At 45.3% G+C, this 17,133-nt stretch overlaps 1 protein-coding gene across 3 annotated transcripts in view; it reads right to left on the bottom strand.

The window, feature by feature from the left end:
- Positions 1-16,734, bottom strand: part of LOC132834858 (AT-rich interactive domain-containing protein 3B-like) — a 211,964-nt gene extending 195,230 nt beyond the window's left edge. For all 3 annotated transcript variants that reach the window (XM_060853954.1, XM_060853952.1, XM_060853953.1), the window contains exons 1-2: positions 16,548-16,734; positions 3,835-4,428 (exon numbers count right to left, since the gene is read on the bottom strand). In XM_060853954.1, the coding sequence (XP_060709937.1) occupies positions 3,835-4,428; positions 16,548-16,592 (639 nt within the window). In that variant the 5' untranslated portion in view covers positions 16,593-16,734. The remainder of the gene's footprint in view (positions 1-3,834; positions 4,429-16,547) is intronic.
- Between the last annotated feature and the right edge of the window lie 399 nt (positions 16,735-17,133).

Genomic DNA, 17,133 nt, shown 5'->3' with positions numbered 1-17,133 from the left:
AGAAAGACTTACATTTTTATTGGTGCTTGGCCAGGACTTCCCAAAGTGTTTCACAAGTAAAGTTACATACTTGTGACATGTAATGACTGTTGCAATCAGAGAGCAGACTGACTCTATCCTGTGGCCATTCGGTCCATCATTAATGCCTGAATATTAAGCTCTGCTGCCCTTGGTCTGCTGTTGTAGCCACCAAATGTCTCCTCTCCGGTCAGTCAATGCTCTCGGAGGCCTTTACTGAATCCCCACTGTCCAAGTGCAGTCCATGTCTCAAACTAAAACTTAACCGCTCGGGAAAAAAAGTGAGGACTGCAGATGCTGGAGATCAAAATCGAGAGCATGGCGCTGGAAAAACACAGCAGGTCACGCAGCACCCAAGGAGCAGGAGAACTGACGTTTCGGGCTTATGATGTTCAAGCACACAGACATCATATCATTCAAAAGGAGACTGGAGTCACTCATGCCCAGTTTATTTTCTGGATGATAGCACATCCTTACCCGATCTGGCCTACATGTGACTCCAGACCCACAGCAAAGTGATTAACACTTAACTGCCCACTGGGCAATTAGGGATGGGCGATAAATGTTGCCTGGCCAGTGATGCCCTCATCTTGTGAATGAATAAAAGGAAAATAAAAATCTGGCCTTTCTTTGCTGGCCAACCCCCCCCCCCGAAGTTGCTATAACTAAGTGGCTTCCTAGGAAGGAGAGCTAATGGAGAAGCAGCACTAAACTCGAAGTATTAACTTCTGCCCCATAGTTACTGCCAGACCTGCTGAGTTCCACCAGAAATTTCTGTTTTCGGGTCAATCACCTTCGTTTGGGGCCGTTAGTCATGAAACAGCCATAAGGATTGAATTTCCTGATCTGAAAAAGCACACATTTTTGAGTAAACTGTAGAATTCCTACATGTGGAAACAGGACCATTGGCCCAACAATCCACATCAACCCTCCAGAGTCACCCATCCAAACCCATTCCCCTACCAGATTACTGTACATTTACTCCTGACAAATGCACCTAACCTACACATCCCTGAATAGGATGGGCAATTTAGCATGGCCAATTCACCCGACCTCCACATCTTTGGATCGAATTCTGTCTTAGCGAATCATTAGAGATCCGGTCAAAGATCTGTGCCGCCTGGAGTTGAAGGATCCGAGTCTGCAGGAATCTCTGAAGGGTAATGTGATCTCTTTGGACGGTTGGAGGAAGCCGGAGCACCCAAAGGAAACCCACACAGACCCAGGGAGAACAAGCAAACTCCACACAGACAGACAGTCGCCCGAGGGTGGGATCAAACCTGGGTCCCTGGCACTGTGAGACAGCAGTGCTAACCACCGTGCCACCCCGCCTGGGTCACTAAAGTCCTTTTGGGAAGGAAATCTGCCATCCTTACCCAATCTGCCTGAAATGTGACCCACAGCAATGCATTAGACTTTGAGCTGGCCTCTGGATAATCAGGGATGGGGCACAAATGCTGGACTAGCCAGCGACGTCTACACTGCGTCAAAGAGTATTTGTTTAAAAAGTCCAGATCTTTGGTTTATTTGAACAAATAACCAATAAACTTCAGTTAAGAAAAAAAATAAAATTGAAGATAAAATTATTTTTACAAGAGGTTTACGGGTCCGATCCTTTATTTACAAAATTGAAGATCCAACCAAACAGAACCCCAATCCATTACTTTGCTATTTTGGGGTGTGTAATTGTTACAGCGAGCACTGTATATCCACCAGGTCACCATGCCAACCCTATAGATGAACCACAACAGAAACAAATCAGGTTTTTCTTGAGAGGGTTGGCTTATGAGGAGAGATGGAGTAGACTGGGACCATACTCATTGCAATTTCGAAGGAGGCGGCTGGGGATATCTTTTAGAAACATATAAAATTATGACGGGAATAGATAAAATAGAAGGAGGGAGGTTGTTTGCACTGGCGGGGCCTGGTCTCAAAATAAGAGGAAGCAGATTTAGGACCAAATTTGAGGAGGAACGTCTTCACCCAAAGGGTTGTGAATCTGTGGAATTTCCTGTCCAGTGATGCAGTTGAGGTCACCGCATTGAGTGTTTTTAAGGCAAAGATAGATCAAATTTTGAAGAATAAAGGATTTAAGAGTTATGGTGAGCAGGTGAGTACATGGAGCTGAGTCCACAAAAAGATCAGCCATAATCTTATTGAATGGTAGGCAGGCTGGAGAGGCCAGATGGCCTACTCCTGCTCCTAGTTCTGATGTTCTTACGACAGGGAGAAACTATTGCTACTGGCAGGAGGTTGGATCATCAGGGGAGATAGATTCAAGTTAATTAGCAAGAGAAGTCAATTGAGAGTTTTTACTCCAGTTGCTTGAAGAGGCAATCTCTCAATGAAAGAAGGATGTGCTCTCTTGGAGTCAGCTTCCTCATGAACAAGAGTGCAACGACGCTTAGGGAATGATCCAGGCGGGCAGGATGGACCCAATGGCCTCCTGCTTCACCATAACATTTCCGACACTCCGTGAGTGAGCTTCCTCCAGGTGAGAGGAGGAAAGCAATTCTCTGCGGTCCAGGTGAAGTAGAGAATCGAGTCACCGCTACATTGACTAGTCACCAACACTGCAGGCTGGGTCCCATCCACATGTTGTAACACCAGCAATGGGATGGAGCATAGCTCCGACCTCTTCAGCTGATCCCACGCCTGGTTATCTCATGCTTCAAAACCGAAAAATTCACTACTCGCCCAGCGTTCGCATAGAAAGCAGCCAGTGGAACAAGGACAGCCCAATCCTTCATACTCCAAGCCATTCTTGAGCTACTTTTCCCAAATGCGATCTGTAAAGAGCACGAGAAGATGGTACAAAGGTGCTCCGATAGTTCCCATCTCTCCTGGGCCTTACACTCCTGATCCTATTGCAGTCATTTTGACAGATAGAAACTTGTACGTTCAAACTATGGTTCCACACACACCACACACAGTAGCTAGACTCTGGGCAGGGGTCACCGCTGTATTGAATAATCTCAAAACAATCCTCATTTCTCACTAATCCTAACTGAAAATACAGCGGTGAGCAAGATCAGGAGACCATGTTACGACAAGCCAGGCAGGACAAGGGAAATTGTGAGTACGTGAGAAGGAAATATTGATTGCATTGTGTCATTAGGTGGGGCGGGGGAGAGGGAATGGTTCATAAACACCAGTGTGGATTAGTTGGTCCAAATAGCTGCTTTCCAAATGGTCATGTCAACATAGATTGGATGTGGAGCTCCACAATTAGTTTGTTGTATAAGGAATCTGAACTGAGCAATCTGTTGCTGCTTTGTGTTCGAATGTACACAACCATCCTTAAGCTAATTATTAACATGCTGGATCAGAACTGCTTTGACATTAGTTTAGGTGCACTAACCTTGACTCTACAACTGGCTTCAATCCCCAACTTGGCTGCAGCACAAGCAGAGCTGCTTGGCAATTACAATTGTTCATGATCGTGCTCGAGAAAATTCATTCCTCTTTTGTGCAAATAGGAGAGGTGTATCACGTATCCGAGACTGACTGTATCGCCATGGGAATACTTAGCAAAATAGCTATAGACTGACAAAGCGGCCAATAGTCAATGACCGTTGAGCCAGTGTATGAATACAGCCTGTATGCACCTTTGGAGATAACTGTGCACATTCTAGGACAGGCGTCACAGGGAAGAGAACACCAAGAATTCAGGTGACTCTGAAGTTCCAAGTTTGCCATTAGGAAGAACAGGACTACTACTGGACTACGTTCTCCCCCATTGCAGGGCATACTGAACTGATACAGTCAGTTTGATGTTGCTAACTGAAATCCAGGCACGCGATCGAGAAGCCTTACCTGTTTGAACTGTTCTTCATAACCCCAATCATGGTGGCTTGCAGGAGATTTCAAATGTGCTGGACTCGGGGAAATGGCCTGACTGTTTCCCTGCTGTTGGGATTGTCCGCTAACGGATGGACGGTGAGCGGGCGGGGCCCTCTGACCAGACAACATGGCCGCGGGCCGTTTCCTGAGATACTCCACGTCCTCCTCTTCGCCGTCGTCCTCCTCGTCGAGCTCACCCCTCACCGCGTCCTCGTCCTCCAGCTCGCTGGCGGCGTCCTCCCGTTCAAAGGCGTCGTCCTCAGCTTCCGAGTCCTCGCTGCTCTTGTCGGAGCCCTGCGGGACGGCGAGTGCCGATTGGCGGGCCAGGGCGGCGACCAGCGGTGATGCCGGCGGAGATCTGGACGAGGCTGCTGCCATCTGCTGAGCGTAGAAGATGCGGGCGTGGTGGACGTCCCGGTCCTTCCTCTCCCTGCCCTCCATCTCCAAGCGCACTTGCTGCTGCCTCTGTAAATGCTCCATCACAGCTTCCAGCTTCATCCCCTGATGATGGAACTGAGAGCTTCCAGTCAGAACCAGATTCAACTCTTCTCCAGTGGTTAAGCCAGGCTGTCAAAAAACAAAACAAGAAGAGAACTCACATTAACCACTCGTTGGCATCATTGACTGTACCATCTGCAAGCCAACACTCTGATTGCCATCAAACACACTTGCTTCTTGACATTTGCGAACGTTGCCCCACTACGCTCTTCAAACCCAGATAGTTCTCCCCCTTCCACCTGCGACAGGGGAAATAGTTTGTATCCCTCGAATCCTTATCTGGGCTGACACCAATTGTTAAAGTTTCACCTTAGACTGTAACATTTTTAAAAAAAGTTTTGCAATTTACATATGAAAGAGGTCATTCTAACAGATGAGAGACTTAACAAATAATCAAATAATCAAGGTATTTTTCAATGTACAATTTCAGTTACATCACACTGTAAACTTCTGCTACAAATTGTGTGTCTTACAACTGTGTATTTCACAACCATCTGATGAAGGGGCAGTGCTTCGAAAGCTAGTGCTTCCAATTATTGGACCAATTGTTGGACTATAACCTAGTGTAGTGTGATTTTTAAACTTTGTACACCCCAATCCAACACCAGCATCTCCAAATAGAAGCCTTCCACAACCTTAACCACTCCAATTCCATCATCTGCTCATCTTCTGTACTTTTGACAATCTGCAAACTCTAAGTCTTCCAGTGGATATCACACCGATTTTAAATCCGACTGTGAAAGAAAAGAACTGCAGATGCCGAAGATCTGAAATAAAAACGGAAATTGCTGGAGAAACTCAGCAGGTCTGGCAGCGTCTGTGGACAGAAAACAAGTTAGCACTTAGAGTTCAGCGACACTTCTGCAAAACTGTTAACAGTTAGGAAAATGTACATAAATACTTGCAGTTCCGAAAAGTGTCACTGGGCTTGAAGCATCAATTTTGTCTCTCTCTCTCTACAGATACTGCCAGACCTGCTGAGTTTCTCCAGCATTCTCGGTTTTAAATCTTATTTGGATGGGTATTTAGAGTCATTGAGCCATACAGCACAGAAACAGACCCTTCAGTCCAACCAGCCCATGCTGACCATAATCTCAAAGTAAGCGAGTCCCACCTATCTGCGCTTAGCCCACATCCCTCCAAACCAGTCCAATTCATGCACTTATCTAAATATCTTTTAAGTATTGTAACTCTACCCACATCCACCACTACCTCTGGAGGGTCATCTCACACACTAACCATATTCTTTTTTTTTAAAAACACAGTTGCCCCTTTTAAATCTTTCCCCTGTCACCCGAATACTGTGTCCCCAGTTGTGAAATACTCTATGGAAAAGACACCTGTCATTCACTTTACCTATGCCCCTCGTGTTTATAAACCTCTATAAAAGGTCACCTCTCAACCTTCTACTCTCTAGTGAAAAAGTCGGTCCAGCCTCTTCCTTTAACTCAAACCCATCAGTCCAAGCAACTCTTCTGCTATCCATCCCTAATTGTCCTTGCATCTTATGAAAGTTTTGGAGGCATTTATTATGGATTTGGAATCAGATGGAGGCCAGTCGGGATAAGGACAGCAGATTTCCAGCCCCTAAACGACAGTGCTGGACCAAATGGACTTTCAAAGAACAAAACAATGATAGTTTGTGGTCGTCGTTACGGAGACAACGAACAACTGCAGATTTATTAATTCCATTTAAATTCCACTGACTGCTGGGATTTGAACTCATGACCGAGAACTTTAGCTTAGTTCGAACATTGCCTTCTGCCCTTCATTCATCACATGATACCAACTTCAGATATTCTTCTAAGAATCTTGCTTACCGAACACAATAAATAAAATGAATTAGATGTTCAAATACACAGCCATACTTTCAGAAACTTTGGTGAATTAGGGACATGACACGTGAACTAATATTTGGAATCCTCTGATAACAGTCACAGACTCACACAGCACGGAAACAGACCCTTCGGCACAACTCATCATACTGACCAGGTTTCCCAAAATTAAACTAGACCCACTTGCCTTTGTTTGAACTGTATCCCTCTGAACTCGTCCTGCCCAATGTTCCTGTCCAAATGTCTTTTAAATGTTGTTATTGTACCAGCCTCCACCACTTCCTCTGGCAGCTTGTTCCATACACGCACTACCCTCTGTGTGAAAACATTATGCCTCAGGTCCCTTTTAAATCTTTCCCCTCTCGCCTTAAACCTACGCCCTTTTGTTTTGGGCTCCCGCACCCCAGAAAAAAGACCGTAGCTATTCACCCTATCCATGACCTTCATGATTTTATAAATCTCGATAAGGTCACCCCTCAGCCTGTCACTCCAGGGGAAAGAAGTCCCAGTGGTTAGTGCTGCTGCCTCACAGCGCCAGGGACTCGGGGTTGGTTTCAGCCTCAGGCGACTGTCTGTGTGGAGTTTGCACATTCTCCCCGTGTCTGTGCGGGATTCCTCCCGCAGTCCAGGATGGATTGGCCATGCTAAATTGCCCATTGTGCCCAGGGATGAGAAGGCTAGATGGACTAGCCATGGGCAATTCTTCAAGGTTATAGAGTAGGGAGGTGGGTCTGTGTGCAATGCTATTCAGCGGGGTAGTGTGGACTCAATGGGCCGAATCGCCTGCTTCTACAATGTGGAGATTCTTTGATTATATCCTGCCTCTGCTTATAACTCAAACCTTGAAGTATAAAACCTAACCGTTCTTCCATAACCTTTACCTATTAAAAAGGACAAAGATTTTGTTTTGCTCTTTCATAGTGTTGGCTCTGCCCACGTACTGTTGTCTGTCCCTAACTAAAATCTGATTGAAGATTTGTAACAGCACACAAGCCAACATCCATGCTCAGACAACAACTCACTAGAACAAAGGACCCAATACCCAGCATGAGCCAAACTAACGTAGTTTACAAAATACCATGTAAGGACTGCACAAAACACTATATAGGACAAACAGGAAGACAGCTAACAATCCGCATCCATGAACATCAGCTAGCCACAAAACGACACGACCAGCTATCTCTAGTAGCCATACACTCGGACAACCAGCAACATGAATTTGACTGGGAAAACACCACTATCATAGGACAAGCCAGACAGAGAACAGCCAGAGAATTCCTAGAAGCATCCCCAAACTCCATCAACAGACACATTGACCTGGACACCATATACAAACCACTACAGCTGAAACGGACACCCGGAAGCGGCAAGAACAAACCAATATAAATACCGGAAGAAACATCAAAGCAGCGCTTCACACGAGGCTCCAACAGCACTGATGATGTTCCCTAGCCAGGGAACGAAACGTTTGCAGCAAAAACTTCCAGCTCGGCGAGCAGAACCACAACATCTGTCCCTAACTGCCCAGGAGGAGGCAGTGTTGAGCCAGCATCTTTCATTGCTGCTCTCCTTGTTGAGATGCCCTCAGGAGGAAGTGACAGGACTTCGACGCAGTGACAGTGAAGGAAAAGCTGATATATTTTAACTCAGGACGATGTGGGGTTGGACGGATACTCGAGATATTCCATGATCCCATGCCTCTGCTGCTTTGTTCTTCTAGATAGTTGAGGTTCCGGAACTGGAAGGTTCACGTTGAATAAATCTTGGCGAGTACTTCTTGTAGAGGGCACTCAAGGATGCCATCACAGCATGTGGTGGTGGAGAGGCAGTGAACGTTGAAGGTGCTGGATGCGGTGGCAATCAAATGAGCTGCTTTGCCTTGGTCAGGTCGTTTAACCAGAGAGCCAAACAGTGTCAACACAAAGCTGGGTGCCAACAGAAGCCTACTCTATGCCACAAAAACTGAAATGGCTGGGAAAACTCAGCAGGTCTGGCATCATCCGTGGAGAGAAAGCAGAGTTAACATTTCAGGTCCAGTGACCTTTGATCAGGACTGCTTGATGGCAAATCGATTAGGTTGCGAAGACCTTACAAACCAAGCTCCTCAGTGTAATGGCAGACACCAATGAGTGAAATCCACGAGCTTAACCTGAAGTCACAAAGGATCATTTCCTCGGGTGATTGATTAGCTCCCCTGGTTAGATGGCTGAGGGGCAAAACAACAGCCCAATTCCTGCTTCAACTCCAGCTTAGAATTGCGCTCCATGCCTGAGGGTGACCAGCAATAGCAAAACACTACATGTCAAAAAGATGGCTTCAGGGTGAAGCATCAGCTGACGATGTGCTTGCAGGTCATCCTTCAGGTAGTGTACATGTGCCGTATCAACGTGTGCAGCGTGCAGTGCCTGGCAGCAGCAATCTCAAACAAAGAAACACAGAGCAGCTTCCAACCTTAAAACACAGGGTAACCACTGAGACTGTGAAGAGCCCCTACATTGATTTGGAGGGGTCTGCTCGTTGTGAGGTTTCAGGGTGAAATCGGGGTCTGTGTTCCCGAGAGGGATTTCATCACATTTCACCCAGCAATCAAAACCCAACTCACTTCCAACATTAGTTTTCTGCTGATTTGCCAGTGCTTGGGGCTGGGACGGAGTGACCTGGGGGACAAATCACTTCGGAATTCCTTCCCTATTAAATTATTTTCAACAACAGTTGTCCATTTCTTTTCTGGAATATGATTTGGTTTGATTTACTGTTGTCCCTTGTACCCAAGTACAGTGAAAGGTTTTGTTTTGAGAGCAGTCCAGGGTGCTTACACAGGGCAAGGCATACAAGGCTACAGCTGCACAGGGGATGCACAAAGCAAGATCAATATTAGATTTAAAGTTGGAGAGATCCCTTCAGCAGTCTAATAACAGCGGGGAAGAAGCTGTTCTTGAATCTGTTGGTGCGTGTGTTCAAGCTTCTGTATCTTCTGCCTAACGGAAGAGGTTGGAAGAGAGCATTACCAGGGTGGGAGGGGTCTTTGATGATGTTGGCAGCCATTCCGTGGCAATGAGAAATGCAGATTCATGGATGGGAGGTTAACTTCCGCGGTGGTCTGCTGTGTTTACAACTCTCTGTAGTTTTGTACAGTCCTGGGCAGAGCAGTTGCACCCGGACAGAATGCTTTCCATAGTGCATCTGTAAAAGCTGGTGAATAATTCCTCTTCTTCTCATGAGCTATGGATAACACTCTCATGTCTGAGTCAGAGGTTTGAGTCCCTCTGCTGACCCTTGAACCCAGGCTGACATTCCAGTTCAGTACTGAGGGAGTACTGCATTGTCAGAGGTACTGTCTTTCAGCTGAGATGTTAAACAGACTTGTCTTGGGGGTCTGACAAAGAGTCGCTGGACTTGAAAGAGAAACATCTGTTTCACTCTCCACAAATGCTGCCAAACCTGCTGAGCTTTTCTAGCACTTACTGTTTTTATTGCTAACACTAACTGCCCAGTTGGTCAGCCAGTTATAGGAAGGATATTGTTAAGCTGGAGGGGGTTCAGAAGAGATTTACCAGGATGTTGCCAAGTAAGGAAGGTTTGAGTTATAAAGAAAGGCTGGGACTGTTTTCATCGGATCACAAGAGGTTGAGAGGCGACCTTATAGAAGTTCATAAAATTTTGAGGGGTACAGATGGAGTTAACATTAGTTGTCTTGAAATCCCCCATCCTAGGGAAAAGACTAGGAGCACATTTTTAAGGAGAGAGGAAAAAGAATGATAAAGATGTGAGGGGCATTTTTTTTTGTTTACCCAGAAGGTGGTTCTTGTGTGGAATGAACTTCCAGAGGAAGTGGTGGATGTGGGTACAATTCCGATTGTTAAAAGACTTTTGGATAAGTACATGAATAGGAAAGGTTTGGAGGGATGTGGGCCAGGAGCAGGCAGGTGGGATTATGTTCGGCATGGACTGGTTGGAGCGAGGGGTATGATTCTATAACTAAGAGTCTAGCTCAGAGGAAGGTTCGGAATCTGTTCACAGTCTGGACAGATTTCCTTCTCTGAAGTAGGCACTAATGAACCAGATGGAATTTTTAAATCAACAATCCGGACATTTCACAGATTACTAAGACAGATTCCAGATTTATTAAAGTGCATTTAAATTCCCCAGCTGGTGTCATGGGATGTTAGCCCACCTTTCCAGATTACTAGCTCTATCATTTGGATGACTAACATGAGAGATTTAACCACAATTTGAACATTCTCAACATATGAGCTACTGAGCAAATGTGTATTTAGTGACTCAAGTCTTTCCTTTTAAAATAATTGTGTCAATTTTTCTTGAGCCAAGCTGGCTGGTTTGCAAATTCCACAGATAATAGAGCAGTTTGCAATCCTTAAAATTTTGGATAATGGAGTCTTCCTTCCTTATTCCGATGCTGGAAATCAATGGTCCTGATGGTAAAGATTAGACATTTTCTACACCAGGTCCCAGTTTTGCATTTTCATAGTTTAAAAAAAATGCCCATTGCACAGTGATTTCTGTAACATCACTCAGCTGCTTGATTCAGCTCAACTTCTGTTGAATCCATCAGGTATACTTCTGTTCATTTGAGATTTGAAGAATTGCAGAATCCCTACAGTGTGGAAACAGGCCATTCAGCCCATCGAATCCACTTTGACCCTCCAAAGAGCATCGCATCCAGACCAATACCCCTTACCTATCCATGTAACCCGGAATTTCCCACGGCTTATCCACCAGCTCTGCACATCAAAGAATCCAACTGGCTGGTCTCTCCGATTCTACCCTCCAGAAACATGGGCTCATCCAAAGCCCCGCTGATCGTTTCTCACCGCGCATTTCTCGTTCATGCCATGTGCTCAATGCTGAGTCCCAGTCTAGCAATGTGTTGATTTTAACATTTTTAATCCTGGTTTTCAAATCCGTCTGCGATCTCGCCCCTCTCGGCCTCCACCAGCCCCACAACACTCCGAGCTCTCTGGGCTCCTCCAATTGTGATTGCTCCATCGCTGCTGGCCGTGTCTTCAGATTCCAGGGCATCGAGTTCTGGAATTCCCTCTCCCACATGCTACCTCACTCTCCTCCTGGAGGAGAGTTCTTGAAGCCTCCAATATTGACCGAATATTTGGTCATTTGAACTGACATTCACCTTGGGCAGCACGGTGGCTCAGTGGCTAGCACTGCTGCCTCGCAGCACCAGGGACCGGGTTTGATTCCAGCCTTGGGTGAGTGTCTTTCTCCCAGTGTCTGTGTAGGTTTCCTCCCATTGTCCAAACATGTGCAGGTCAGGTGAATTAGCCTTGCTCAATTGCCCATAGTGTTCATGGATGTGTAGTCAGGGAAAATGTAAAGTAATAGGGTAGGGGATTGGGTCTGGGTGGGATACTCTTTGGAGGGTCAGTGTGGACTTGTTGGGCCAAATGGCCTGTTTCCACACTGTAGGGATTCTAAGAACTTTTATGAAGAGTATGTTTTGTTTGATCATACTCCTGTAGAGTTCCTTTGGGCCACTCCATTACATCACAAGCACTATTAAAAGAACATTAGAAGCCAACATCTAGAAGCAGCAGTAGACAATTCAGCCCCTTGAGCCTAGTCCACCTCTCAACACCATCACGGCTGATCTCATCTCAGCTTCAACACCATTTTCCTGCCAGCTCTCCATAACCCTTCAACCCATCACTAATTAAAAGCATGTTTCCTTCTTTAATTTACTCAATGCCCCTGCCCTCTCGGGGAGTGAATTCCACACATTCATGACCCTTCGAGAGAAATTGTTTCTCCTCTCATCGGCTTTAAATCTGCCCCACCCCTTATTCTAAAACGATGATCTCGCTCTCGAGACTGTCCCACAAGGGGAAACATCCTCGCTGTGACTACTTTGTCAATCCCCTTTAGCATCTTGTAGATCTCAATCAGATCTCCTCTTGCTCTTGTCAACTCCAAAGAGGATAAGCCTAAACTGCTCAAACTCTTCATAACTTGGTCAGTGCACAATGACTTATGTCCCACTTTGTGCCACGTGGATACAAAATTCCCAGAATGAGCGAACTGGAGAGAGCCAAGCAATCACATGAACAAACTTAACACCTTACTTTTGATATTTATCTTACAGGTTGCTTAAAGGAGATGCAAAGTCAAGCCTTTTCTTATGCACTCAAGAGTCATAGAGATGTACAGCATGGAAACAGACCCTTCGGTCCAACCCATCCATGCCGACCAGCTATCCCAACCTAATTTAGTCCCACCTGCCAGCATCCGGCCCATATCCCTCCAAACCCTTCCTATTCATTTATCCATCCAGGTGCCTTTTAAATGTTGCAATTGTACCAGCCTCCACCACTTCCTCTGGCAGCACCACCCTCTGTGTGAAAAAGTTGCCCCTTAGGTCTCTTTAATATCTTTGCCCTCTAGTTCTGGGCTCCCCCATCCCAGGGAAAAGACTATCTATTTATCCTATATGTGCCCTTCATGATTTTGTAAACCTCTATAAGGTCACCCCTCAGTCTCTGACTCTCCGGGAAAACAGCCCAATCAGGAATGGAAGCAAGAAAACTAAATTTAAAAAGGGAACAACAATTTAAATGAACTGCTTTTCTTTCCTTCTCTGTGATCGGTTTCTGAATGAATCAAAGCCTTTAATATTTTTTATATAAAGGAATCAAGGGCAGCATGCGAAAAGCAGGGGAGTTGCAGATTACCAGATCAGTCATGATCTCACTGACTGGTGGAGCAGACCCTGATGGGTTGAGTGCCATAATACTGCTGCGAGACCTTAGGGCTTTATCCCTGTCCTGATGAATAGAAAATTGAGTCATACAGCAAGGAAACAGGCCCTTCAGTCCAATTAATCCACACCGAACATGTTCCCAAACTAATCTAGTCCCACCTGCCTGCATTTGGCCCATATCCCTCCAAACCGTTTCTATTCCCATACTTACTTTAAAAGTTCTTTAAATGTTATAACTGTACGTGCATCCACCACTTCCTCTGGCAGTTCATTCCACATGCGAGCCACTCTGTATAAAAGACATTCCCTTGTGTCTTTTTTTTAACCTTTCACCTTGAAAAGGTATACCCCCTAGTTTTGAATTCCCCCACCCTAGGGAAAAGGCCCTTGCTATTCATCTTATCTATGCCCCTCATGATTTTTAAAAAGGTCAACCCCTCAATCTCCTACTCTCCAGTGAAAAAAATTCCCAGCCTGTCTTTATAACTCTAGCCTTCCCATTCCCAGCAACATCCTGGTAAATCTTTTCTGAACCATCTCCAATTTAATAATATCGTTCTATGGCAGGGACACCAGAACTCCAGAAAAGGCCTCACCAATGTCCTGGACAAGCTCAACATGACATGTAACTCAGTCATTAGGTCTGAGCACTGAAGGCAAGTGTGCCAAACACCTTCATAATCATCCTGTCTATATGTGATGCAAAGTTAAAAAAAATGTACCTGAACCCATAAGTATCTGTTCTACAAAACTACCCTGGGCCCTACCATTAATTGTACAAGTCCTGCCCTGTTTGTTTTACCCAAATGCAATATCTCACATTTATTCAAATCAATCTCCTTCTGCCACTCCTCAGCCCATTGACCCAATTGTTCAAGATCTCTTTGTAATCTTAGATAACCGTCTTCACTGTCGAATATACCACCAATTTTGGCGTCATCTGCAAACGTATTAACAACACATCCTAAATTCTCTTCAAAACCGTTTACATAAATGATAACCAACAGTGAACACAGTACAAATCCCTGTGGAACACCATTGGTCACAGGACCCCAGTTCCAGAAACAACCCTCCAATACCTTCCTCTCTTTCCTACTGTAAAGCCAATTTTGTATCGAACTGGCAAGCTCATCCTGAATCCTGAATCCCATGTGATCTAACTTTACTAATTAGTCTAGCATTCGGAACCTTGTCAAAGGCTTTACTAAAGTCCACGTAAACAATGTCTACTGCTCTGCCCTCAATCTTTTTGGTTACTTCCTCAAAAACTCAAGTTTGAGAGTCACAACTTCCCTCACCACAAAACCATGCTGACTATCCCTAATCAGTCCTTGCCTCTCCAAATGCATGTGATATCCTATCTTTCAGAATCCCCTCCACCAACTTACTGGATGTCAGACCCACAGGTCTATCGTTCACAGGCTTCTCTTTACTGTCTTTATTTAAGAAAGGCTATGTTAGCCACCCTCCAGTATCTCACTTACAGTTATAGATAATGCAAATACTTCTGCTAGGGACCCTGCAATTTCCTCCCTAACTTCCCACAACATCCTGGGATGTACTTGACCAGGTCCCAGAGATTTATCCAACTTTATATTTTCTAAGACTGCCAGCATTTCCTCTTCTGTAACATTAACCGTTTTATAACATCATTATTTCCCCAAATTCCATGTCCTCCATTTCTTTCTCTCTAGTAAAAACTAATGTGAAATATTAATTCAGTATCTCTCCCACCTCCTGAGGTTCAACATATTGACAACCTCATTGACCTTTAAGGGGCCCTGTTCTCTCCTTAGTTGTTCTTTTGCTCTTAATGTACTTGCACAATCTCTTTGGATTATCCTTAACCTTATCAGGCAAGGCAATCTCATGTCTGCTTTCTGCTCTCCCAATTTCCCTCTTAAGAATGTCTCTATACCCTTTACACTCTTCAAGAGATTCACTTGATCCAAACTGACTATAACTAAATCCTCAATCCTGCCCAAAACATCGATTCTCCTACTCCTCAGACACTGCCTGACCTGTTGTGCTTTTCCAGCACCACAGTCTCGACCCTGATCTCCAACATCCGCAGTCCTAACTCTCTCCTACATCTAAACTATGCCTCCTTCTTATGCTGGACCAGAAACTCAATATCTTTACTCGTCCACTACTCCCTGCTCTTACCAGCCTTACCCTTCACTCTAATAGGAAAATAATGCCTCCAAACTCTTGTTGGAGGCTTTCAGAAGCGTGATAACTTATGTATTTTAAAACCTCCAGCACCTCTTCAGTCAGCTGTCCCTTTACCTGAATGACACAGTGTCTCTCATTACCAATGCTTACATTCTGTCTCACCAAAGCTATTTATATTGCAAAGACAGAGACAAATACATGGATAGTGAGTAAGAACTAGAGACAGAAGCGACTTGGCCAAATAAGACAAAGACTGAACAAATGCTAGAATGTAGCCAATAGATTTTAAACCAAATTCCAGCTGTTGATGTTAAACATTGTAAATTAGTGTGTGTGTGTTCGTGAGGGGCAGTGAGGGTGTAATGGTTTTGACTGGGAGAGAAATAGCTAATTGTTCCATGTGGATTTCTCTGGAACGATTTCCAACAGGGAATAACTTGGGATAGTTCGGTTCTCTGGCCCCCAGCAAACGTGTGTCACATGAAGGAGGCAGCGTCAGTTTCAGCCGGGAAACTTGACCCCAAAAAAAACCCTTCAGGAAGGTTGCAATTCCCATGATCGACCCACCCAGCATGGGAGGGGAGGGGGGAACACGGGCCTTAATAAATGCTTAAGCAACTTGTCAACCTTTCCAGCTTTGGAGAAAAGTTACACAGAGAGAGAGAGAGAGAGCGCGGGAGAGGGAGAGAAAGCCGTGAAATAAAAAAAAGGACAACAATTAGGAAGGAAGACAAATCTGGAAACCAGTTTCCCTTCTGCTTGGGGGGTGGGGAAGAGCAGTTTGTGATCTAACACTGCAGCCTCCAACCTCGCAAACAGAAACAGCAAAAACCCTTTTGTTAAATGCCCAGGCGAGGATTTGTCCCCCCCCCAACCCAACACTTAATTCTATAAAAGCGACAAGCAAAACGAGATCGGTACAAACTCCCCCAGAACAGCTGCCAGAGACGGTGCAGAACAATGAGGATTCACCCCACCACATTCCCAACCTGACCTGGTTGTGTTTTTTTTCCCCCAAAAAAGGAACGAAAACGCGCATCCCGACTGAACTCAAAGCACATTCGATGTGTGCACATAAAAATTAATCCGACTTTAAACAGCACTGAGAGGCGGCGGTCTAACCTCACTCTCAATTTCCATCTGCAACACACAACAGGCTGGTACAGCCTGAACTCGCTCGCTCTCTCTCTCTCATACGTTCACCCAAAACCCTCTACACAAACTTTTCTTTTACAGACAAAAAGAGGGGAGGAAAATTGCCCCCCTGCAGCCCAGATGGGTTGCAGGGGACACTTTCTTGAGGATGCATTTTAATTTTTGCTATTCTCTAACTCAAAAGCGCGCACCCACATATACACAGTATCTGTTGAGAGAGAGAGAGAACGTACGACACTTTGATCGTCCTGTCTTCATGTTATACAAGAGAGATGATGAATTTTTCCCCTTACCATCGGCGCTGAAGTGCTGTTGAATTTCCCTGTGTTCTCCACCATGCCGGCTCAGAGATAGATACATGAGAGAGAGAGACACACACACCCTTCTAGGATAATAACAACGCCAGCTCCTGACTCGTTAACGCATAATGCAAGCCCAGGGATGATTACAAGATAAAGTCACCAGTGCCCCTGGCTATAATTACTGGCATTTTCCTCTCGACACTAGTAAATATCAATCCCAGCATGCAACAAGTATAGGGACCGGCGCCTGCGTGGATCTGGGTCAGTTCTTGCAATGTTTTAATCCCTGGGAGATGCTAAGTCCCAGAGTTCATAGGCAGAGCCTGCTTTCTCCTTCCTATTGCACTGGCAAGGGTCAGACCCAGGGTTGCAGGAGGAGGTGCTGAGGTGGATTCATTAGAACTCTCTGTAAACACACAGCAGCTTGACCAGCCAACATCAAAGCCTTGCCTCCTCTCTCAGATTTTTCCTCCTGTTCTGCTCCATGTTCAGCTGAAATTGGGCACCCCTTCTCCCCTTCCCCTTCCTTCTATCCCTCCCTCCCCTCTTTCCTCACCCTTCCTCATCTCTTACATCC

This window comes from Hemiscyllium ocellatum, chromosome 42 (assembly GCF_020745735.1).
Source record: "Hemiscyllium ocellatum isolate sHemOce1 chromosome 42, sHemOce1.pat.X.cur, whole genome shotgun sequence".
Classification (NCBI taxonomy): domain Eukaryota; kingdom Metazoa; phylum Chordata; class Chondrichthyes; order Orectolobiformes; family Hemiscylliidae; genus Hemiscyllium; species Hemiscyllium ocellatum.
Note: the sequence above shows the minus strand (reverse complement) of the source record. Positions and strands in the feature narration are given on the sequence as shown.